The 26284-nt window shown below is 43.8% G+C and overlaps 1 protein-coding gene across 7 annotated transcripts in view; it reads left to right on the top strand.

Annotated features, from left to right (window-relative positions):
• Positions 1 to 24625, top strand: part of SPATA13 (spermatogenesis associated 13) — a 328609-nt gene extending 303984 nt beyond the window's left edge. For all 7 annotated transcript variants that reach the window (XM_084650283.1, XM_084650285.1, XM_084650282.1 and 4 more), the window contains 4 exons: positions 10696 to 10825; positions 11396 to 11768; positions 19317 to 19391; positions 20290 to 24625. In XM_084650283.1, coding sequence (XP_084506409.1) covers positions 10696 to 10825; positions 11396 to 11768; positions 19317 to 19391; positions 20290 to 20471 — 760 coding nt within the window. In that variant the 3' untranslated portion in view covers positions 20472 to 24625. The remainder of the gene's footprint in view (positions 1 to 10695; positions 10826 to 11395; positions 11769 to 19316; positions 19392 to 20289) is intronic.
• Positions 24626 to 26284: the final 1659 nt, after the last annotated feature.

Raw genomic sequence — 26284 nt, 5'->3', positions numbered from 1 at the left:
AAGCAATGATCGGCAGAAAATTTGCCCCATTGCTTGCTCTAGAGGAAGACGTAGAAACAATGATCAAGAATTTCAATGCTGTAATGAATGAGGCAGCAATGGACATCCTTGAGAAACATCATAAGAAGACAAAACCATGGGTCACAAATAAAATACTACAAATGTGTGACAGAAGAGAACTTAAGAGCGATAAGAACAGCACTGAGGGAGCTGATAAATACAGAGTGATTGGCAGAAAGATCAAGAAAGGAATGAAGGTGTCCACGGAGCTTTGGATTGAAAAACAATGCTCTAAAATTGAAGAGTGTGTCAATAATAAAAATAGCAAACGAGCCTTCCAGGTTGTAAAATATCTGACAAAGGAAAGATGGACCAAAGCTAACACAATTCAAGACAAAGGACATGTTGTGGTTTGAATACAAGACAGCACAAAGCTTTAAGCAAGCAAGCAGGCTGGCCTGCCGACGGACTGCTCCTGTCAGCTTTCCACCCTCTCCTTTATTCTTTCTCTCCCCCCGTGCATTACATTCTCCAACAGATAAAAGGAATACACTGGCTTTAACATTCTCATTTACCAATTTCTATCTACCGCATTCCTTGCTCTCGGGCCTTGAGCCCAGTCCTGGGAGGCTTCCCACGGTTCATGTCATCTGGGCGAGATTCCAGGGTTCATGCCCTTGAGAGGAGCCGTGTGTGCACTGCTCCTACACAACACTCCGGGTGTGCCCTGAATGTTGCCAAGTGCATGAACCTTGCATGAATGCTACATCTCCTCCTTTTTTGTTTATTTGTGCTCGGCCATCTCCTGGTAGCCATCAATTTACTTTTGCAAGCCAATTAACTCCCGGACAGACAAGGTCATAACTCTTGGAGCCTGCCAGGGCGGTTCTCGACAAAGCCTTAACAAAAAGGAAATACATTGCACACAGCAACAGCAAAAAATAAGCCCAAAAAGGTAAAGTGTAGTTGGCCGGGCCCGAATTAGCCATGCTAGAGTACTGGGAAGAGAGGTTCGCATAAGCAGCGGGCATCATCTCATTCCCTATTTCCTCAGGGTGACAACATACTGGAATAAGGCACGTACCTAACAATTTTTCAGCTGCTACAAAATCAGATAAACAAAAGTGGGTAACATTTACTATTGAAGCCAATCTTTCCCATAGGTTATATGTCATTCGGGCCCGTAACAGAGGAGGCGCTCCCGAGTCAACCCCTACAGGAAATAGCAGGCACATAAGGCACACAATCAATACAGAATTAGCAGTGATTTGGGCGAGAATGGCCACAAACAGAGTCTCAGGAGTCTCTGGCTGTTGGTTTGCTGCCAGTCTTCGTTGAGCCGCGGCGACCAATGCTTTCACTGCTCCCCATGTCACGGGCTGGCTTGGGACGCTACGTCTCCTCCATCTCCGTCCCGCCATTGTCGACCCGGGAGGCACCGTGTTCTTCTCCAAGGTCAGCTGAAACTCCGGTATGGGGTTCGACAGCCCCTGGTGCCACGCCATGCTGTTTCAGTGCCGGTCACACACACCGGGCCGGAACTCACAACGGTCCTGCAGGGAGAGAGACAGCAGCATATCCCCGACCCCAAGTAATTAAAGGTACTGGGCCCAACCATTGCGGATCGGGCTGACGGTAATAGACACGCGGTCTTTCCAGTACCTCCAATTTGTGAAAATGCCGATCCACGGGGGTCTGCTGAATCTGTGTTCAGCGTTAAATTATTTAAAGTAAACAAAAGGACATGCAATTGTTGCTGAATGTCTAAGATTCGGAGATGCAGCTCCCCTTGTTTTAACTGTTTGTCAAGCAAGGTTTTTAGCGTGCGATTTGCACGTTCAACAATAGCTTGGCCTGTGGAATTATAAGGGATCCCGTGTTTGAGATGGACGTCCCATTGGGCACAAAAGGTGGAGAGGGCTGTGGAGCAATAGGCTGGGGCATTATCCGTTTTTATCAGGCTCGGGCAACCCATAACAGCAAAACAGTCTAGCAAATGGTGAATAACTTTGGGAGTGGCTTCCCCACGTTGTGGGGTCGCCCAAAGAAATCCCGAATAGGTATCAATGGAAACATGTAAAAACGAATAGGGGCGGAATTGTGGCACGTGAGTGACATCCATTTGCCACAGCTGATTCGCTGCGGTACCTCTGGGGTTAACAGCATAAGAAAAGGTAGGGGCAGCAGCGGCACAGTGGGGGCAGAAACGAACAATAGAACGTGCATGATCAGCAGGAATGTAAAATTGTCGGGCCAAAACAGAGGCAGACTGATGAAAAAAGGAATGGCTTTCAATGGTCAGAAAAAAGGGAATTTACCTGACCATGTAACGTGCGATCAGTGCGCGCATTGCCTTCAGTGAGTAGCGCAGGCAGAGGGGTATGACTGCGAATATGAGCAACAAAATAAGGAAAATTACGAGTGGTGATGAGATACTGTAAGGACAAAAACAGGCGAAGAAGGTCCGCATCGACCTGAGGGGTAATGAGGGCAAGGGGTAAGTGATCAATTACCTGATAAACATAATGGGTGTCCACAATTAAATTAAAGGGACAATCAGCAAAAAGTTGAAAGGCCAAAATAACAGCAGCCAGTTCTGAGCGCTGCGCGGAACACTGAGGCAGCATAAAACGAGAATGCCAACGAGGGGGGTCACCTAATTGATAGGTGACAACACCGCGATGTGGAGAGCCATCAGTAAAAAGAGTGATAGCTGAAACAATAGGTCGAGAGCGGCTAAGACGATGTACGATTAGTGGCACCTTTTGTGTGATCACCAACCGAGGATCTTTTGGGGGATTATAAGAGATCTCTCCCACATAATCACAAAGAGCAACCTGCCAGGCCAAGGAGGTGTGGTACAAGGAATCAAATTCACTACGTGACAAGGGGAACACAATGGCAACTAAATCAGTGCCCGTGAGTTGCACTGCACGGTGGCGGGCTTTACGAACAAGGTCGGAGAGGGCGTCTGAATAAGGATAAATATTCCGAGGAGGAGTGGAAGACAAATATATCCACTCTATAATAGAGATGGCTGTGTCTGTACGAGGTACAAACAGAGCCGCAGTAGGCGTATGAGGGGTGGCAAGGAGAACCAGCCGCAGGGGACGAACCTCAGTGAGTCTATCCACAAACTGCTGACTCAACACTGCATTGATCTGTCGAATACAGGCAATATGCTCCTCAGTGATGGCAATAACTGCGCCCGGTGCCCGAGCTCCACGTAGAAGCTCGAACAACGGCTGCAGCATCGATGTGAGGAGATGGAAGTAGGGTCGAATCCAATTTAAATGACCCAAAATTTGCTGTAATTTAACGAGGATTAGGGGTTGGGGTAGAACCACTTCTGGGCGAACAGGGGCAGCATAGGTTTGTAAAACCTTATGCCTGAGATATTGGTAGGGATAAGAGCGTTGAATTTTTTGTGGTGCCACTAACAGGCCATTTTGGCCAAGAATCTGAGACAAATATTCAAGCTGTTGTGCCGTGACCTGGGGACCACTAAACAAAATGTCATCCATATAATGGTAGACCTTTAGTGTGGGGTATCGGGCATGAAAAGGGGCGAGGGCCCGATCCACAAAAAATTGACACAAGGTTGGACTATTTTGCATTCCCTGGGGCAAGACCTTCCACTGATACCTTTGAGAGGGTCGCTGATTATTATATTCTGGCACCGTAAACGTGAATTTTTCGCGATCTTGTGGACAAAGGGGGATTGTGAAAAAACAATCTTTTAAATCTAACACACAAAGCTGATCGGTTTGAGGAATTAAATTCGGGTTTGGCAACCCAAACTGCAAGGGGCCCATGGGTTGGATGCGTTTATTTATTTCCCTTAAATCGTGTAACAGCCTCCATGCACCAGATTTTTTCTTAATAACGAACATCGGGGTGTTCCAAGGACTCCAAGTGCTGTGCATGCAAATGTTGTTGCACAAGTGAATGAAGCGCTTTCAGCTTTTCTAGAGGGAGGGGCCACTGGTCAATCCATACGGGCTCTAAGGATTGCCATACCAATGGTAATGCGGAGGGCAAGGTGGGTGGGGGAGGGTTTTGGGCCATTATATATTAATATCGAGGGTGGTGTCCAGCTTTAAAAGTAAGTCACGGCCCCAAATATTGAGGTGGACAGGGAGCACAAAAGGGCGGATCGTAGCAAGGGCACGGCCTCCTGATTTAGAGACCATGACCCAAGACAAACTTTGGCGCCCGGGTTTGCTACCCCCGATCCCCCACAACTCTTTAGAAGGAACTGTTGGCCAACTGACCGGCCAGTCCTGATCAAGAATCACCGTAACGTCAGCTCCAGTGTCCACCAGCCCTGTAAAAGGAAAATTATTTAAAAGAAGTGTTAACTGAGGTTTCGAGGGGCGGAGCGACATTGTTAGAGCAACAAGTGGAGAGGACGTGTTGTGAGACGGCAACTGAGACAGCGTTGATCCAAAGCTACCTCCGCCCCGGACTCGATCCTCTGCGGCTGGCACCTGATAGGGGACTAAAATCAATTGTGCAATTGACCGTCCATGCGGGAGCGACTGCGGAAGATGGGTCCACACCTGAATCTTAATAACGCTGGTGTAATCGGCGTCAATGACCCCTGGGATGACAAAAAAACCCTGTTTCCCAGCGTGTGAGCGAGGGAGAACCAGACCCACAAATCCGGCAGGGAGAGGTCCCGTCACCTGTGTAGGTATGGCGCAAACCTCCCCCAGCAACTGAAAATCAGCGTCCTCCTGCATAATCAAATCAAGCCCTGCACTTCCGGCACTCGCCGCCCTCATGGAGTCTATGGATTGTAAGGCAGAGGAACAGTTGTCTGAGTGGGGAACACCCCCATTTGGTCCTGGGTTCGGGGAGGACCCGTCGTGCGGTTTCCCGACCCGCTACGACACTGATTAGCCCAGTGATAGCCCTTCCAACACTTGGGGCACTTCTTTGAGGGGCGGGCGGGCGCCGTCGATGAGCGGCACTCCCGCTGAAAGTGACCCTCCTTACCACAGCGATAACAACGCTTCCCCTCCTTCCCGCTTTTCCGCAGGGTGGCGGCCAGAACCCCAGCTTTATGTGCTTGTGTGCCGATGTTTTGGCACACCCGCAGCATGTCCGACAGCTCTAGAACGCCAGCGGCTTGTGCTGCCTGGAGAGCATGGCGGCAATCCTCGTTCGCATTTTCAACCGCCATTTTTAACAGAATCTCCTGAGCTGCCGCAGAGTTATCCACCTGTCGGAGGATAGCCTCCTGCAATCTGTTGGTAAAATCCATAAAGGACTCTGATGCACCCTGACGGATACTGGCAAAGCTTTTGGTAGGCTTGCCTGAATCCGGGACCTTCCGGAAAGCATGCTGGGCGCAGGCAGAAATAATGGGGAAGACGGCCTGAGGGAGTTGAGACTGCATCTGAACGGTAGCAAACTGGCCCTCCCCTGCTAACTGCTCATAAGTGACACCTTGCGCTATATATACCTGGGCTTGGCGTTCCGCCATCTGCCGATACTCACTAAGCCAAATAACATACTGACTGGGTGTCAGCATCATGCGCAACAGCGCCTTCCAATCTTCAGGGACCAGGGTATACCCAGTACCTAGCCCTTCAATGAGACCACGTACATACGTGCTAGTCAGGCCGAACTTGCGAATCGCTTTCTTTACGTTTCTGATCACCGAGTAAGGCAAACTGACCCAGTTTGCAAGCTGGTTGCCCTGGCCATCATCCTGCCAGGTCACCAGGCAAACTGAGACCAGATCAGCTAATTCCTCTGCTGTAAGATCTGGGCGAGTCTTCGCTGCGCGAACCATTTGTTGCACCAGCAAAAGCCCCTGAGCAGATGCGGATGACCCCCCGGGGGGCCCCGGAGCATGGGGCCCCACAGGGGGACGGTGATTACACACCGGCTCCAGAGGGGAAGACAAAGGAGGCGGCAGTAATTGAGGCAGTGGGGGCGAAGCAGGGGGAGGGATGGCTGCAGGAGCGGATGGGAGTGGTGAGATCGGCAGCCCCTCTATTGGTGCGGGAGAGGGTCTTTCCGAGGCGACATGCTGTGTCGCATCGCCAGGCGGGGGGATGGCTGCAGGAGCAGATGGGAGTGGCGATTTTACCAGCCTCTCTATTGGTGCGAGGGAAGGCCTTTCCGAGGCGACACGCTGTATCACGTCGCAGCAGAGGTGCCAGGCATGTAAAGCCTGCACGGGCGCCCGAGGCTCTTTTTGCAATGTCTGGCCCAACCGCTCCCAGTCCGCTAGCTTAAGGGTTCCGGCTTCAGGGTACCACGGGCATTGGGCACTCACCTCCTGTAGCAGGAGAGTGAGTTCTCGAGTGGGGCAGTCATGCTGAACCTTACGCAGCAAATACTGTAGCTCATTGTGGTGTTGCACTTGCAAAGCAGAGAGGGAGCTTCCCATACTTACCACAACGAAAAATACTCACCGGGATCCGCGAAGCAGATGAGCGATGCGTCTGAAACCCTTGCCGGGCGAGGTGAGTGCTGAGGGCCCCACGTTTGGGCGCCAGTTGTTGCGGTTCAAATACAAGACAGCACAAAGCTTTAAGCAAACAAGCAGGCTGGTCTGCCGACGGACTGCTCCTGTCAGCTTTCCATCCTCTCCTTTATTCTTTCTCTCCCCCCGCGCATTACATTCTCCAACAGATAAAAGGAATACACTGGCTTTGTTTAACATTCTTATTTACCAATTTCTATCTACCGCATTCCTTGCTCTCGGGCCTTGAGCCCAGTCCTGGGAGGCTTCCCACGGTTCATGTCATCTGGGCGAGATTCCAAGGTTCATGCCCTTGAGAGGAGCCGTGTGTGCACTGCTCCTACACAACACTCCGGGTGTGCCCTGAATGTTGCGAAGTGCATGAACCTTGCATGTATGCTACAGGGACAGAAGAAAGGGACATCATCAATGGGTGGGCAAACTACTGCTCTGATCTATACAACCACCAGACAAATGGAGATCCTAGTGTTTTGGACAACCCAGATTCAACAGATGAGGATGACTTTCCAATACTATGTGAAGAAGTGGAGACAGCTGTGAAATTACTCAAGAATGGAAAAGCTATAGGTATTGACAACATCCCAGCCGAACTGATGAAATTCGGAGGAGAAATAGTAATAGATGTACTCACTAAGATCTGCAACAAGATCGGCAGACCGGTGAGTGGCCCTCCACGTGGACACAGTCACTAATCATCACTCTGCAAAAGAAAGGCAACCTGCAATTGTGTTAAAATTACCGGACCATAAGCTTAATTAGCCATCCCAGCAAAGTGATGTTGAAAGTCATATTGAACAGATTGAAGCCACAAGCGGAGAATATCACCGCTGAAGAGCAGGCTGGCTTTCGTGCTGGAAGAATTACCACAGAATAGATTTTCAACCTTTGTGTTCTATGTGAGAAGTGCTTACAACACCAGCAGGACATCTACTATGTCTTTATTGACTTCAAGGAGGCATTTGACAGAGTATGGCACAAAGCTCTCTGGGCAACCATGAAGAAGTACAATGTTGGTCGCAAGCTTATTCTTACCATTAAACAACTGTATGCTAAGGCCAGCGGTGCAGTTCTCGTCAATGGCACAATAGGAGTGTGGTTTCGCATCACTGTTGGACTCTGGCAAGGCTGCCTTCTTTCGCCCACACTGTTCAATATCTATTTGGAGCGCTGTCGTCATGGAACTTAAAATTAGGAATTTAATTTTGTTCTTTATGATTTCCTACTAATTTAAGTGATGAATTAATGTGTAGTGCATGCTAGTGCACACTTAGTATGTGGATTGCCTGACTGTAATTTAAATTCATTTAGTAAGCAAGCAGTGAATCCGAGTTTCTGGCATGCACTCTATAAACCATACAAAGTTGAACTGAGTCCCAACTAACTGGCTTTACTATGAACTCATGAAAAACACTGTTATGGGCAAGATCTGTGTATAAACTTGGGCTGTCAGAGGTTAAAGGGTGATTTTATCCTCTCCCGCTCCTCCAATATCTTTGTTTATTGTAAAATCCAGAGGCCAGATAATGTGTTGGTATAAATCAATGTAGCTCCACTGAAGTCATAAATCATTAATAAATAGCCATTTTAAGTACTTCCCTGTGCTGATTTACTTTCTGAATAAATTAAGCTTTTATCTTTAAAAGTTTGTGTTTCTAGCCCTTATGGTTGCAAGGAAAAGGTTCTATCTATGAACCAGTCTGCAGAGACCTAGCCTGAAACAATTTCTCTGGGTCCATGCTTTGCAGCATTTACCTTGGAAAAATTCCCATTGAATACAATGAAATTTTTGCTGGTGGACGTAGTGCAGGATTTAGCTCAATAAGAGAGATGGATTATTGCCATTCAGTTCCATGGTTACTACCATTATTCAGCTCCATGGTTAACTTGGAACCCCATGATATCAACTTGAATGCCAGTATGTGTAGCTGTTTCACTGCTGGTAACTTTTGAGCAGGATCATCCAGTAATATTGGGCTGTAGGTAGACCTAGGGCAAGGTACCATCAGCCTCCCCCACATTTTCTGTTTCCCTCTCTTCCACCATACTCACCCACACAACCCAGGCAAAAGAAGATTGTTTTGGATTGGTGGAGCTGCTTTCTTCTTCATTTAAACTTTAGTATTTTATTTCAAAACTAATTATTATTTTTCAAATGCCCAAAAATGTGTGAGAGGCACCACAGAACAGTTAAAGACACAAAGCTTATAGTCTGCCAGTAAGGGCACCTATTACACAACAAGTGATAGTCATAGACAGACCAAAAAGAGGGGGACTAAGATAGGAAGGGCAAAGGAAACTGATGAGATTATGCGGTTACTCAATAAGGCATGTCCACCCTTACATCTGTTTCAGAGTAACAGCCGTGTTAGTCTGCATTCGCAAAAAGAAAAGGAGTACTTGTGGCACCTTAGAGACTAACCAATTTATTTGAGCATGAGCTTTCGTGAGCTACAGCTCACTTCATCGGATGCATACTGTGGAAATGGCAGAAGACATTATATACACAGAGACCATGAAACAATACTTCCTCCCACCCCACTCTCCTGCTGGTAATAGCGTATCTAAAGTGATCATCAAGTTGGGCCATTTCCAGCACAAATCCAGGTTTTCTCACCCTCCGCCCCCCCCCCCCCCACACACACACACAAACTCACTCTCCTGCTGGTAATAGCCCATCCAAAGTGACCACTCTCTTTAAAATGTGCATGATAATCAAGGTGGGCCATTTCCAGCTGTGATAAGGTCAGGTCTCGTGTCGCGCTTATCAGAAAATTGGCTGGAACATCATGGGGCTCCAGTCCATGGACCTTATGAACTGCAACAATTGCCTTGGTATATTCTGCAGCTGAATATTGTGCACCAGTATGGTCTCATAGTAGTCACACTAAACTCCTTGACACTCAACTCAATAATGCTATGGTCATTATGTCAGGGTTGCTCAAATCCACGCCAGTGGACTGGGAACCAGTCCTATTGCACATCCAGCCTCCACAGATTAGAAGAGCTGCTCAGACATCTTGCTTTCTTAATCATGTCAATGCAAAAATGAGCATCCCACTGCACCATGACCTGTAGAATCCGCCAAAGATGAGATTAAAATCACGCAACCCTCTATGAAACCGTATGAAGATCCTTACACCCAACTTTGATGGTGAGGCTCAATGGAGAGTCACATGGAGCACTTGACCACTCAAAACAGCTCATCATTTATGCTCTTGAGGAACCACTGTGTTTTGATTTATGTCAGAAAGACTGGTGCAGATTGAATCGCATTAGGACATCTCATGGGAGATGTGGACAAACGCTCTTTACGTGGAAAATGATGCACACACCTGTATGCGAATATGGTCACCAGGCACAAACAATAGAGCACATCATATCTGAACGTCCCCTTCACTCTTTTGCCGAGGGCCTGAAGGACATTCATCAGCTCACTGCTGCGGCAATGTGCTGGCTATCAAACTTAGCAACAACTACATATTTATATCTATCTACCCAAGCCATATGGAAGAAGAATAAGAATCAATCCCTTCTCCTTTCATTTCTCCTTCATTGTGCTCATGACCCCCACAACTCACAAGAGCTAGGTAGATTTCAGCCACTCCTCATCCTCTGGATCCTTTCATTGGTCTTTCTAAAAAGAATCCTTGTATGAGACAGAAGAGGACATTCCTCTCACCGCCTATAACATTGCAGCTAAGCAGCTGGGACACTAAGCTGTGCTCCCCTTATCAAGTCACCTCAGTCCCAAGCCTCACTTCCAGCTATTGGGGAGGAGGGAGAGGAAAATATATCTAGAAATAAATTATTAAAGAGAACATCATTTTACACAACTGGATTCCTGTTATAAATTAACTCTTTGGGTGAAACCATGTCCCCATTGAAGTCGATGGGAGTGGTGCCATTGATTTCAGTGGAGCCTGGATATCACAGCTTAGGTTTGATTCTCCACCTCCTTCCCCTGTGTGTAGTAATTTACACCTGTGCAAAGTGGGTGATAGGGTAACATAGAATTGTGTAAATGACTATATAAGATGCAAGGTAGTGGGGAATCAGGCCCTTCAGGTTTAAGAACTGTGGTTAGGGGGTAAATTGATACTGTAGAGAATCACGCTTCACTCAGTCAGTTAAACTGTGGTGATGTGTTATATCCAGTGCATATAATGTGTTTGAAATCTGCTTCCATTTTACAGTGATTATAACAATATACAGGCAGCGTACGAGGCCATGAAGAATGTAGCATGCCTCATCAATGAGCGCAAACGAAGGCTGGAAAGCATAGACAAGATTGCATGCTGGCAAGTGTCTATTGTTGATTGGGAGGTAGGTGTCATTCTTCCATTTTCATGAAATATTTAAAATTAAAATGTACTTAAATTACTTCTGGGGGAATCTTTCTTTCTATGGTAGTAGTTTATGGTAGATACATTTCATGTGGTCCTTGTTCAGTTAAAAGTTGAGTTGCTTCATTTGCAATGACTATTATTGATTATCTTATCTCTTACTCAGAAAGAGCAACAGTTATAACACGCGTTTTTATCTGTGAGATTACAAAGACATGTTGAAAGAGAACAAAATGTATTTTCTTTTAGGTTGGGACCATTATATCCCATTCTGATTTCTTGATAGTTCTACACGCAGGTAACTCCATTGACTTCAATGAAGTTGCACCTGGTTTGCACTGGTGAAACTGAGAGCAGATCAAGCCCATAGTTTTTGTGAATATAACTTGGTCTACCTTTTATATTTATAGATTTTTTAAAAGGTTTATTGAAACAGAAGTACAGTTCTGTCTGTCGTATGACTAAATGCTACAAAAATAATAATTAGTAATATGATAATCTCTTAAAACTGTGTATTTATTTATTACACATACACTTCTATATATTTTAGGGGCAGGATGTTTTAGCCAGAAGCTCAGAACTGATCCACTCAGGCGAATTGACCAAAATCTCAAAGCAAGGCAAAAGCCAGCAGAGGATTTTTTTTCTTTTTGACCATCAGCTTGTGTTTTGTAAGAAGGACCTGCTGCGAAGGGACATGTTATATTACAAAGGTCGGATTGATCTGGATGAGATGGAACTTGTGGATATTGAGGATGGCAAAGATAAGGACTTTAACATTAATATCAAGAACGCTTTCAAAACTGTGAATAGAGCAACAGAAGAGGTTCATTTGTTTTGTGCAAAAAAACAGGAAGATAAGAAAAGATGGTTGGAGGCATGTGAAAATGAAAGGCGAAGAGTGCAGGAAGACAAAGAAATGGGTGAGTGCAAAGATTTACAGTGTGGGGGAGATTAAATCAAAAGGCAAAGTTTGGATTTCTCTCCTTTTTGGCTCTATGCGAATGGGTTCTCACCCTTTTTGGGCAGCTGTGCCTGTTTACCAGACACAAACTTCAGCTATACAAGCAAGTGTCTGTTGTTTCCCATTCAGTTGTGTCAGCTCTGTGATCCTGAAACTGGGGATTGGAGCGGCCATGGCTCTGTGGTGGGTTACATCTTGCACAACACAAGGAGCAGAAGGCAGGATTAGTGCACTAACTGCAGCACAGACTACTCATCGAGAGCAAAAATCTGTCCCCTGCTGAAAAGCTTTTTGGAGGGAGATTCTACAGGGATGGGGGAAGGAATGCTCACTATTTGGTCATGGAGCATCAGTAAAACTGCCCCGCAGCCACTTTTGCAGCCCTAGATCAACAGTAGCTCCTTAATCCCCATTCTGTGGCCTCCCCCTGCTCTCCCGCTAGTCCTCTCAGAGCAGGTATGCAGCAAGAGGCCCTGTGTAGCCGACCTCTAGTGTATGGGGTGGGGTGGAATCCCTCAAGTTCCCTCTAACTGCATAGTAGAACTTTATGTAGTTCTACTGGGTTATTGGGGGCCTTCCACAGCTTCAGAGATGTGAGAGAATTCACCTCATGAGCGGGAGCTTAGAGTGCCAGTAACAATAACCTGACAAACCAGTACCAAGGGCTTGTTCACAGGTGAAACACAACAGCTGGGGTCGGCAACCTATGGCATGCATGCCAAAGATGGCACGGGAGCCAATTTTTAATGCCATTAAAATTCCTGCCTGGCCCGCCCCACTCTTTTCCGCCCACCGCTCTCTCCTTGCAGGGCAGGCAAGCTTCCCCCTCCCCCACCTCTTCCCCCAGTGTGCTGGGTTCCTGCCCCTTCTTCTCTCCCTCCTGGCCACTGATCAGCTGACAGCCCTTGCTATGGAGGGGGAGAGGGAAAAGTGGAACTGCAGCACACACTCTGCTCCGGGGACCTTGGGGAGGGGGGGTGGAATCAGGGCATATCACCTCCAGCCCCTTGCCGTGAGCTGCTCTGGGCAGGGGGCTGGGAGCACCCCCTCGACCCCAGGCACACCCCCAGCCCTCTGCCCAGACCCCTGCACCCCCCTCACACACACCCAGCCCTCTGCCCTGACCCCTGAACCCACCTCACACACACCCCTGCCCTGAGCACCAAATGGGAGCTCCTGCACACACACACCCTGCATTCCCACCTGCACCCCTCACACCAAATTGGAGTTGCCCAGGTAAGCACTCCACACCCAAACCTCCTGCCCCAACCCTGAGCCCCCTCCCTCATTCTAGCTCCTGGCCAGACCCTGCACCCCAACGCGTGCTCCTTCATCCCCAGCCCTGGTCTCAGCACACTCCTACCCTCATCTCAGTGCAGAGAGAGGAAGAGAATGGCTAGAACCAGGGAGAAGGTAGGTACCTACTCTATGTGGACAGGGCCAGGATCCCAGACCGGCAGCGGGTTGAGCGGGGCTGGCAGCCGGGACCCTGGCTGGCAGGAGCTGGCGGCCAGAACCCCAGACCGGCAGCAGACTGAGCAGCAGCGGGCTGAGCCGCTCAGCCCACTGTTGGTCTGGGGTTCTGGCTGCCGGCTCCTTGCCAGCTGGGGTCCTGGCCGCAGGCCCCGCTCAGCCTGCTGCCGGCCTAGGTGAATGGAACCTCAGGCCGGCAGCGGGCTGAGCGGGCCAGCAATGTAAGATCAGCATTTTAATTTAATTTTAAATGAAGCTTCTTAAACATTTTGAAAACCTTGTTTACATACGAGAATAGTTTAGTTATATAATATATAGACTTACAGAGCGAGACCTTCTCAAAAACATTATATTATTGGCACATGAAACCTTAAATTAAAGTGAATAAATGAAGACTCGGCACAACACTTCTAAAAGGTTGCTGACCCCTGCACTACAGCAACAGCACTGCAGCTGCATTTCAGTGGAGACGCTGCCTATGCTGACAGGAGGGGTTCTCCCATTGGCATAGGTAATCCACCTTCTCGAGAAGTGGTAGCTAGGTCGATGCAAGAATTCTTCCATCGACTGAACACTGTCAGCACCCGGGGTTAGGCTGCTTAACTGCGTCGCTCAGGGGTGTGCTATGTAGCAGGGTTGATCTAACATTTTAGCATGGACTACACCTTATATGTGAACTAATGGTTGGCAGCCACTTTTCTAAAGAGCATTTTATTATAAAGCCAAGCAGTAGTATCCTTAGGTCTGTGCAACCAATGTAATATAGCAGCACTTAGCCAAGTTACAGAGGAGGAAAGGCCTAATCATAAGTGAGGAGGGGAATGGGTAGGACCCTGCATGTCTGACATTGGATAGGGCCTTGCAAATCCTAGGGCCAGCTTTGGGCCAAAATGTATCCTGTGAGAGTGTGCATTTGGGATTTTAATTTAAAATTATGCCTGTTTCACAGTTTAATATGGGCATAACAGCTTCAGTTTAATAAAATTAATGGTCAAAGATTCAGCAGAACTGCACTGAGAAAATAGAGATATAAGAGGACAGTGGTGATAGGAAACATAAAACTGATTTTTACATTCCTAAGGCAACAGTGGGAGGGAAAAAATCCCTGTGTGTGTGTGTATAATATATGATGGCTGCTCTCTGTTATGACATTTATCTTTAAGGGGGAGAGATGGGATAACATTCTTCAGGACTGAAATGGCTCTAAATGACAGCAAATTAAAATCCAAAGTGCTCTGAATGTGATTTCCTGGATGACATAACTCACTAGTTATTAAAACTTTAACATGATTCATAGCCTCATATTCCCAACCCATCAATAAAGTTGGAGCAATCCCTATGTACACTGAGGCCGATTCTGATCTCACACCAGTGCAACCCCATTGACTTTAATGGACTTCCTTTTGATTTACACCAGTGTAATTGAAACAAGAATCAGGCCTCTTGTGTATATATTATAGGTAGTGATTATTCTCTGTTAGGCCACTATTTTCTCTCCTGCTGAAAGACTCAATAGTTTATGGCTCTAAAGTTATCCTTCTCCTTATTCATGAAAATAAATGTCATGCACGATCAGTTGTCCCTCAACAACAAAAACACTACACACACATACAACCATGTAATGAAAGAAAAAGTCAAGAAATTACCAGCTAATACTCCAACATCAGCCTTAACTTTCCCCCATGGACCATACGTTACAAGTAGCCAAAGGCAGCTGGTACCCAAAATAAATGATGGAGCTGAGACAACTAAACAAACCACCTTGCAAATTAGTTTCCCTATTCTCCCTTGCTCTGCAGTGCACTGGGAGCCTATACGCCTGTTGGGCACCCCAGCCATTGTTTTCAGAAGCAGCTTCTACATGGAGTGCACACACTGCCCATGCACACATTTATCACTATTGAGCCCATCTCCAGACTACTGAATATTAGCCCAACAGAGCTCTAAAACAACATGTGCATTGGGGCAGGATGGCTGACTGGGAAATAGAAGAACAGTGTAGTGCATTTGGGGACTAATATACAATCTATCCCATTTATCACAACAAAATGACTCAAACTAGCCCAAGCTGTCCAAAAAATGAGAGGGAATAATAGTGAATAGACTGTCACGTAAAGGAGCAGGGCTCCCCTGTTTACAAAACAAAATACAACATCCCCATCCTACCCCAGCCCCCACTTAATTTCCAAATTCTTGATGGGCCTTAGCTCCATTAAACCTGATGACTGGCCACATTGCAGTTGGGGATTTGTGAATTGGACTGGGCAAAAGGAGATCAACAGCTGATCTTTGTCCATCTTTGGACCTTTCCAAGGTTCAGTTAACTCCTCCACTTTAGCTTTGTGAACCAGGATCTGAGCTCCTTACAGTTATAGTAGTTCCTTTCCAGGAGTTCCACAAAAATGGAACCAAGAGAGTATGCAGGACGGCCCATATTTCTAAGAAGTAGCTGTGTTAGTCCCAGGATATTAGAGAGACAAGGCGGGTGAAATAATCTTTTATTGGACCAAATTCTGTTGGGTAAAAAATAAAAAAAGCTTTTGAGAGCTTGTCTCTCACCAAGCAGAAGTTAGTCCAATAAGAGTTATTATTTCACTCACCTTGTCAGCCCAAATACTACACATTTTGGGGATTTTGAAGCACATACTAGTGGACCCAGACAGTACTGGTATCTGCTGTTGCTGGTGCCTTCTGCTGCTGGCAGAACTATGTACATTTCATCAAAACTCTGATGGTGGGAGAGAAGGTTTGGAACCTTCCTACAAGAAAACACATGGGTGATTGGGTGCTAAACCTTCCCCGAAAAGTAATATTGCAACAAAAATAGCCACATAAAAAGTCCTGAGATTAGTAAGACTGAGGAATACTATTCTAAGGAAAGTTGCAGCAGCCAAATCCCTGAATTGTTTATTTTACATTTTATACTTTAATGTATAATCTCATGATTTAACTGGCAGTGGGCACTATAATAATTAAGATAATAACTTAGCATTTATAGAGGGCCTGATCATGCATATCTTATAGTCCCAATATTTCCATTGTATTCAATGCAAGGAGTGCAAGTTAGGGCTTTATATCTACAAAACATTGTACAAACAATAACTAGTGATGTGTGTAGCAAATAAAAACAGAACAGTAAGAAAATATATTTTCTATAATGTTAGATTCATAAATCCAGCTTTTTATATCACTGGGTATGTGTGTGAAATGTAAGCTGCTGTAAAATATCTTTTATCAAACATTTCAAATGCTTGTTCAGACCAGGAGCACCAGAAGCTCCCTAGAAGTTGGAGGAGGTACCAGTGTCTAAAACATGGCCCTGCCCCCGCTTCGCCTCTTACCCCCGAGGTCCCACCCCCCATCGCTTGTCCTTAAGGCAGGTAAAAAGTAGGAGGCCATAGCCCTCCCACTTTTAAAAGTGATGGGGCCATGCCACCTGGCCACCCCATTCCTGCACCCATGGTTCAGACCTAGTAGTACCCCATGTTATATAGATATCTTATGCTATAGAAGGGATGGTTCAAATTTAATGTCCAAAACCACTTCATTTATGTTGCTATGCCCTCGTAAGTCTCTATGGCTTGGATCTCTTCTTCATTACCCAGGAGAGTTTGTTTTCTAAAATTTCACTTTTTTGGCATAGTTGAACACTATCCTTTAGCCAAAGCCAGTGGAAGACCTCTGGTATTCTCAACCTTGAACATCTTGTTTGATTTTGTAATTTATCATGCTGGAATTCAGATGAAGACTCTAATTTAAGTATTCAAGGAACAAATAAATCACTCTTCAAATTCTAAAGCTTGAATGACTAGTTCTGTTTTCAAAGACATTTCAGTAGAGGTCAGAGCCTCCCAAACCATATCCAACTCTTCTGAGCTATTCTGAGTGCATGCTGGGAACGGGCCACAACCAGCAGCTCTTTCTCCAAAACCACTAATGGTAGATCTAAGAAAACAGTCTGCTTCCTGCTGCTGCAACTTTTTGATTTCTTTGGCTGCTTTTTTGTCTCCAGGAAGAGAAAAAAGAATTGAATAATTACAAATGAAATAAAAGGAGTAACCAGTAACTGAAAGAGTATGGCCAGATTATATTAAAAACAGTCACTCGAGGGATGTAACTCCTCCATGAACACAGGCCAGAAAGTGCAGGGAATTCAAAATAATTCAAAAGTGTAAATGAAGAGCAGAATGGAATCCAAGTGGCTGCTTTGTTGGGTCACCTGGCTTTGGGTTGCAGCACTTTGCAGTCCATTGTATATATGAAAATGGAACGAGAAGCAACACACACACACCTTTTTAGTTGTGCTAATATAACACATTCATGTGCTGCAAACAATATGCACAGTTACTAGATGAATCTCACACATAGTTGGGGATTGGTCCTGCTTTGAGCAGGGGATTGGACTAGGTGACCTCCTGAGGTCCCTTCCGACCCTGATATTCTATGATAGGGAGAGGGGACTAGAACTTCAGTACTTGAACTCCAAAAACATAGTCCATTAGATGTAAGGAAAAATTGCTCTAGCTACATTGCCTGTCCTCTCTGGGAGCCAGCCTCTCTCAGCCACATTGAAATCCCTCATACACTTAACACTACTACAATATGATGGGATAACATGATTTTGACAATTAATTGATCTTTAAATATTCATGGTAAATAGGCCCAATGGCCTGCGATGGGATGTTAGAAGGGGTGGGATCTGAGTTACTACAGAAAATTCTTTCCTGGGTATCTTGCTGGTGAATCTTGCCCATATGCTCAGGGTTTAGCTGATGGCCATATTTGGGGTCGGGAAGGAATTTTCCTCCAGGGCAGATGGGAAGAGGCCCTGGAGGTTTTTTGCCTTCCTCTGTAGCATGGGGCATGGGTCACTTGCTGTAGGATTCTCTGCTCCTTGAAGTCTTTAAACCATGATTTGTGGAATTCAACAGCTCAGACATAGGTGAGAAGTTTTTCACAGGAGTGGGCGGGTGAGATTCTGTGGCCTGCGTTGTGCAGGAGGTCAGACTAGATGATCATAATGGTCCCTTCTGACCTTAATGTCTATGAATCTATTACAGTAAATTGTTAGGTTAGACCAGGGTATCATGTAACATGACACTGACCATGTAAATGTGTAAACAAGTGTATTTAATATCCCTCACTACACTGACATGCATAACACACTCCAAAGAAGGCTACAAGGTCATCTTGCAGTACTGTACAGCAGTTAAAAGAAACCACCACCTGGTTTGTTCAAACTGAAGACATTAAATTTTGTAAAATGCCAGTTTAACAGTGACATAGTTTGAAATTCATTCATATTCTTAAAGGAGCTTTTCAGCTTTTAAAATACTCATTTTTATTAAATTTGGATCAACATAGATAAAATGCATAATACAAATACAGTAAACACAGGAACAGCAAATATTGGAGTGTTGGTCTGAGGAAAATGGGTTCAGTTTTCTTTTACAGAATACAAGCAGGATTATGTCTATACATACTGTGACCTTGCTTTTCTCTTACCAGCTTTACACCAGTATAACTCTAATGACTTCATTTAGATATCCCAGGTTTACCCCAGTGTGAGTGAGAAGAGAATTAAGCCTTGTATTTATCTCTCCTAGCAATCCAAAACTGGTTTGTGGATCCACTGGCCCCCAAAGTGTCATAAATCCACATAATCTCCCTAGGTGATAGTTTGCTTTGTCATCACTAATTTAGCTTTCAGAGTTGTAAAATGAGGTAGCTAGTCAGTTCCCCAAAGACCACCAGCTGGAGATAATTATTTCAGCACAGGTTGGCATCGATTTGTGCTCAAAGGGCCAAATTAGTATCTCAGTTATGCCAGTGCAATGCCAGAGTTAAACTGGTGAAACAGTAAAATCTGGACCAGTATTTCTCAAAAACATATGGTACATTACTAATAAGAATTATTTAAAAATCACTGAAGTATCATTTTAAAAGTGTTTGCTCAAATGTTTTTTAATTTACTGTTATCAAATAGCAGATACAATATCTTAATACTGAGACCCTCATGTACTTTAAAATCCAGGAATGGAAATCTCAGAAAATCAAAAAAAACAAGCCATGCAAAATGCCAGAAGATCAAGGCATGGAAAAATTAAAGGTGAGTATTTAAGTACTACTGTAAGTTTTAAATATATTATTTAATTTTTCTAGAATTCAACACTATTGATTTAAAATATTCCTTGGACCCAGATTTTGTTGTGTTCAAAATAAAATTCTAAATTGTTTTGTGAGTGTGTGTGAGAGAGAGATTTGTATCACTTTTTGTTGGGTTGAGTGGATGAGTTGAGCAGCTGGGAGTCAACTGGGTCTGAGTGGGCAGTTTGTTGGGGGTGCTTTCCTGGAAGGTTGGAAGAGGCATGACTTTTGTCTTTGTTCAAATGCATCAGTGTCAAAATTTTGATCTGCAGCTGAGACATTCTTATGTGCATATTAATATGTAAACATATCTATCACTCAATAGATATGAATGAATGGCATGTTACAAATTGGGCCAGATTTTCAGGGCAATGGCTGTAAAATATTGATCAGGAGATTGTGATCACAATACTCAAATGTTAAAGTCTGAGAGCATTACCTTGGAAAACTGTTTTCCCGTCCAAGGTACCTTTTCTTTACCAGTAAGAACATTTTACATAATCTTACCCAGCTATTGCTTAAAAAGTCAAAGTGTCTGGTACATTAGCCATCTTTCCTCTTAAAAGCACAATGCTCCTGCACATGTTGCCTGGTTTTGTGAAACTACTGCTGATTTTCTGGACAATACTGTAAAGTTATTTTAGGTCATACAATTATTTGTTTTTTACCCGATCAAAATTAAGACCAAAATAGAAAAGTGGAAAGTCAGATATGGTAAGATCTGATCTACTCCTATTGAATATGATGGCAAGATTCAGACTTCACTGAGAGCTGCATTTGGCCCATATGCTCTGTGCATTTTCTCTGGGTTGATTACTTTGTCATTTGTCTCACACATTCTTAATTTTTTCCTTCTGCAGGTATAAGTTATAATGGATGTCCCATGCCTCCTCCACACCAGAGTTTACATCCTATTCATCAACGCCACATCACTGTGCCCACCAGCATTCCACAGCAGCAGGTCTTTGCCCTGGCAGAACCCAAACGAAAGCCATCCCTTTTCTGGCACACTTTCAACAAACTTACCCCATTCAAGAAGTAAGAGGGCTGAAGTCATTGGAAGGACACTGGCTGAAGGAGAGATGTCTTCTTGAGAAGAACCTTTGGGATGCAGCTGAATATGTTTGAGCTGGAAAACTGTGAATCCTCTCTTTTGGAGGGAAAGACTTAGGCTCTGCCTGAGCCAAAACATCACCTTTGTCTAGAAGGAAAATGAAGTTCATGAGGTTCTATGACGAAGAATCCAGATGGTTCTGAAGTAAATGTTGACATGCATCAATAAGCATTGCTAATGAGGAGCACATTACTTGGTGACAAAGGCAAATTGCTGTTATTCTATAGTAGCAGCATCTAATCTCTCTTTTTAGTCACACTTCATTAATGGTAGGGTCATCTGAACATTTCATTTTTCTTAATAGTGAATTGATGGCCAAATTTAGGATTAGGAAGGAATTCTTCCCTCAGGACATATTAGCAAGGGATTTTAGGAGAATTTTCTCCATCCTTTGGATCACTGAGCAGGGGTCATCCATCAGGATCAGGTGAGTGAATCCCACCTGATTTCACTTGATGTGATGCAGAAACTAATGGACCTCAACACTTCCTGTCTTTTTCAATGTTCCTGTACATTTGCCAAATGGCAGTAGGAAGTCCCGCAAGGCCTTATCTTCTAGGTTAGAATAGAGACATTTTTTGACTCCATATTACAGAAAAATGAACAAAAAAAGACTGCAAGGATTTATGTATTTACTGCAATAAGGACCGGAAAGAGGAAGGACCCACCGAATGATTCTTTCCAACCAAGGTACCATACTGCATTCTTGTATGCGCTGCCATATACATTTCATTTCTTGCCCACACCTCCTATCCTGTGAGACTCGTCTCTGTAATTCCAATATGGCTGTGTTTCAGTATAAAAACTAAAGTGTTTTGTTTTTTTAATCAAATGAAGATAATGTGAACATACAAAAATGCCAAGTTAAGGAACCATGAGAGACTACTAGATAGTTTTGGTTATATAATTCACACTGTAAATTCTGTCTGCATACAACTTTCCAGATAAAGTCTATGAACTGTAACAAAAGTTTCCATCAAGTTCCTGAAGCTGTCTTTGATTCTGAGCCTCTTACACATCAGTCAAGTGACAGTGGGGTTTTATTACTTCAAAATGTTAAAGAGAAAATGACACCAGTATTGACAAAGGACATTGGTGGAATCAGAAATGGGCTTTGACTGAGAACCATCAGTTTCTCTTGGAGAAGGATGACCTTTTTTTGTGCTAAGGTCAGCTCTGGCCAGGATCTGTAGTATATGGTTTGCACTGCCCTATTTTGCTTTGCTTGTGACATGAAGTTGATTTGAAAGAATACCCTTAAAAAAAATCCAGTATGAGAAAACAGTATCTTGGAACTGGCAGCACTGATCATTTTTCTCAGTGGTCATGTGTAATGCTAATGAGAGTTATTAACAAGTATGGAGGAGAGACTCCACAGGTTTCAGCACTGGTTTGTAAAGGATTAATTTCAAATATTTTCCCATTACAAGATTCCTATGCTGCTGCTAAGGGGCATTATCTAATAATAAAGGCAGTTCCAGGAGTGTTCTTTGACAAATGAACATAATCTTCCTTGCCATGAATGTGTAAAAATATGTGAAGAACAAATAATAGGTTAACGGCCAGGCATCTTATCGACAATGTAAAAAGCCTTATTTTAAACTTTGCTGTTGTTATTCTCTCTGATTTTACTTGTAGCCAGTCTTGTAGAGTCCAAAAGTTGGAGTGTAAAATAATTTAATAACCATGGTAGCTTCTACAAAGCATGAACAAGCTCACTAAGGATGCACACTAATAAATGTTTGTCAATAGATGTGTTAAAAAAATACTTCAATTTTTGATGGACACAGACATGACCTTTTACTAACACGTGGTTTTAACTTTAAGTGATGCATTTTGGGAACAGTACATTTGAAATGCCTTCTGTACATAGCTTATCAATAACTGGGAAGATCTGCTGATGCTGAACTCAATTGTCCAGTGTGTGGTGAACCTTAGTGCTTGTGTTTTTTTCATATTTATTGGTGGAGTGAAAACCTGAAATGTTTACGAACTGCTTCATGGCAGATCAAATTATTCACAGGCATTTTTTTTTTCTAAGCAATTTGGATTGATCTAATTTGGAAAAAAAAGCGTGCGGGAAAGTCAGCGAAATAACTTGCTGGGTGCTTTGAGGGTATTTTTTTAATATCTGTGTAAAATAAGCCACCTCCTTTCAGATTTTTTAAAGATAATTCTGAATGTTCAGTGTAAGTATAAGGACTATATTTCCAGATCAAGGCACCTAAACTTGTGCTCCCACTAAAATGGGGTAGCCATGTTGTATTTCTCAGTAGCCATTTGTCTTAACAGTTGCCCAGTTCTGCTGTAGGAGTGCAAGTTATGCGCATGCAACTGGCATGCAGACGTTTTTGAAGTCCTAGCTTCTCCACACACATTTGGAAAGTTTTGCCCTAGACACAAGAAAAGACTCTTGGGCTGCACTGTACACCCAGCTGTTCCTCCACCCCGTCAGCTTTCTATGTCATACTGGCATGAGCCTAAAGCGTTTGAGAGGCGCATCCATGGTTACACACTTGTCTTAGATAAAACTTATTCCACTCCAAAAAGCTAGTTCCTGTGGCAATAGTGGAAAGAAAATTAGATTTCTGAATGTACTTACTCATATGTGAATACCTACAAAGACTCTTCTTTGCATAGCAGTGCTTAGCCTTGGGAATGAAGGCAAAGGTTTGAATGTGTTTTTTGGATGCATGAGTTCCTTTCCTCAGGAGAACCTCATTCATTTCAACGAGATGCAAGGCAAAGCATTTCATGATGCAGATTATTCAGGATAGGTTTTATGTACAGTATATTGCATTTTATCTGGTTTATTGGTTTATCATCTTCTGTGTGTCTTTCCATGCAGCCTAATCCTGCACCAGGTGGGAAAAAGAGAGAGCAATATGGCATGTTTATGTACATTTTATTGGCTAATTTATTCATCCGTGGTCTAAGAATGTGCTCACTTGATGGCAGGATGACACAAAATGGGCCAAAGGGAGACTCCATCACAGGGTTTTGAAGATATCATAGTTAAACACTGTTACATTATCCAACAATCAAAGCACCTATTAACCAAGAAGTTCAGCATGATTGTAGAGTCTTCATGGAAGAACAGTTGCAAATTAAATACGATGGCTAGTAGTTTATCAAAAATTACCTTGAAAAGAACTTTGTTATTGTCTTACTCCTGATGAAATGGCTTTTCATGTGCATATCAACAGAAAAATCAGAATTCAATAGCTGTTAATTTCATCCCACTTTTCTTTGCTTTAAGTTATTTCATGTTCTAGTGCAACAATTAAGCACAGCTGTGCCTCATGTAGACATAGCACAGCCAGGGAGAGCCTTCCTTATTACCTATTGAGCAGATAACCTCAGACTTTTAGCTTGAAAAGCATTAAAACAATCTTCCTTGAATGTGTTTCCTTTGGGTTAGGATAATGCCAAAATGTAACTGCATCTAAGAGATTTGATCTTACTACAAAATAAGTTTGTTTTACAAGTGGCTTTTGCCATGCTGAATTGCACATTGATTTTTAACAGTAAAAAGCAACGAAGGAGTTTGAAGATAGACTACGTGAATATTCCGCATTTAGTTATTTTTTATATTATCATAACTTGGAGTTTGGGAGCCAAAGGTTCTTAGCCATAACGAATACAGTACCTTTCATTGATGGCCTTTCTTTTTCTATGTCTGTGGCATTTGTATTTACGAGATACCCTCTGAATGATCCTGTAATTTAAGACTTTTTGTTGTAAATATTAGAGATGACTTACATATGTATTTTACTTGACAAATGTTTCTGTAACATTTTATCTTATGTACATGCTTTGTGCATTTTACCATCTGCATGCTGTTACACATTGTAAATCAAGTGTCATGGCTACAGAACAGATGAATTGGCTGTTGACAGCTAAAGTACAATGTATAGGACTGCGGTGACTTCTTCTGAAGTAATCAGTGTGTTGCAAGATTTATTTCCGCTCAGTACGTGGTTTGTCAAAATGAATCTATTTTCTGGAAATGAGTACAAACCTACATTTGTATTATTTTGTTCTCACTGTATGTTTTAATTAAATAATGTACAAAGCTGAAATTCCTCAGCAGTTTGTCTTATAAAATTATATTGTGCAGTTTTTAAAAATGGTGGCTGGTTTTGTCGTCTCTTAAATCTTTTCACTGGGATTTTAAATACTTCTAATATCACATTTCTTTAGAGCAAAAATGTAATGTTCTCCTCTATTGGTTTTATGATTGTACCCATTTACACTGTATAGCCTGGATTAATTTTAAACAAAACCACTTAAGTTTGACTCCAGATTTTAACTCTTCATCATTAAGAAAATATTTTAAACCTGGTTTTGCCCCAATTACATGTCTCTACCATCATTGCTCCTTGCCACCTTTCGTCAGACAGACAGTACCCATCAGTCCCCCTTGGAAGTAAATAAAAGTGTAGCATTTTCTGGCACTAATGAAATTGGTGCTGAACAGAGGATAATTCCATTTTGCAGCAACTGTTGGGGTTTCAAAATTTTCCCTTCCACATGGGAATAAAAACAATATTTTGAACATTTTTTCAAAAATGGAATTATGTCAGGGGAGGTGTGTGTGTGTGCATGCACATGCAAGCTATGGGCTGGACAGCGGGTAGAGTTGTAGGAGACCCAAGTCCAAATCCCTGCTCTGCCTAATTCAGAGCAGTTTTTTATCCCAGATTTCTTTGCTTCAGGCACAGAAGGGACTTATCACAACTGGGATGTGGGCAGTCTGACTTAGTGGTTGGAGCAGGATTTGGGAGTCAGGCCAAGATATATATACTAGGTCAGAGGGCAAACTCAGTGTCAGGAGCCTGGCAGGGTCAGGTTACCAGGAGATAAGCAGCAGGAACAGGTATTGCAAGGGAAGCAGCCCTGAGCAGGCCGAACACAGTTGCATAGACAACTTTCTGTTCATAGAATCATAAATCATAGAATATCAGGGTTGGAAGGGACCCCAGAAGGTCATCTAGTCCAACCCCCTGCTCGAAGCAGGACCAATTCCCAGTTAAATCATCCCAGCCAAGGCTTTGTCAAGCCTGACCTTAAAAACCTCTAAGGAAGGAGATTCCTGTGCTTGGGTTAAATTGAGGCTGGGGACCAATCCAGACCCCCACGGTTCCACCAATCAGAGCCTAGGACTACAGTCCTCTACTAGAATTCAGCTCTGTTATTCTCGCAGCTCTTAGCAGGTCCCAGGATGGCAGCTTGGGACTACCTAGCTCTTAAGAGCCCTGTGGGCCAGGGTGCAAGACCCCTGGTCCCTGTCAGGGCTTAAGTCCCACATCCCTAGCTACCAGGCTACAGAGCGGAGGGAGAGTCTCTCTCTCTCTCTCGCCCTCAGAACAAAAAACCCCCTTTTTGACTAAATCACCACAAAATGTTCTTTCTTTGAAAGAGCATATGTTACAGAAATTTCATGTCAAAAATATTCTGACCTGCTCTTGTGTTGGCAGAATGATAGGGCTTGCAAATTCCTTTCCCTTCCTCTCAAAACTTGAACGTTTGACTTCCATCATTTGGCTGCCCCAGAAAATGAGAATTAAATGGGCCTTTCAAAGCCTGGGTCTCCCGTGTGGCATTGAAACAAACAGATTGTATCAAGGCCCTAAACTGTGTGGTTTCTTGCATTGTTACCAACTGCATAAATAGCCTACAAGGACTCTCTTCTCAGATAGCACGCTCAGGTGGCAGTCCCAATGGGCTATTTCTGTACA

The sequence above is a fragment of the Lepidochelys olivacea genome (genome assembly GCF_965140295.1).
Source record: "Lepidochelys olivacea isolate rLepOli2 genome assembly, chromosome: 1".
Taxonomy (NCBI): domain Eukaryota; kingdom Metazoa; phylum Chordata; order Testudines; family Cheloniidae; genus Lepidochelys; species Lepidochelys olivacea.
The sequence above is the reverse complement of the archived record's forward strand: the minus strand, read 5'-3'. Positions and strand labels throughout refer to the sequence as shown.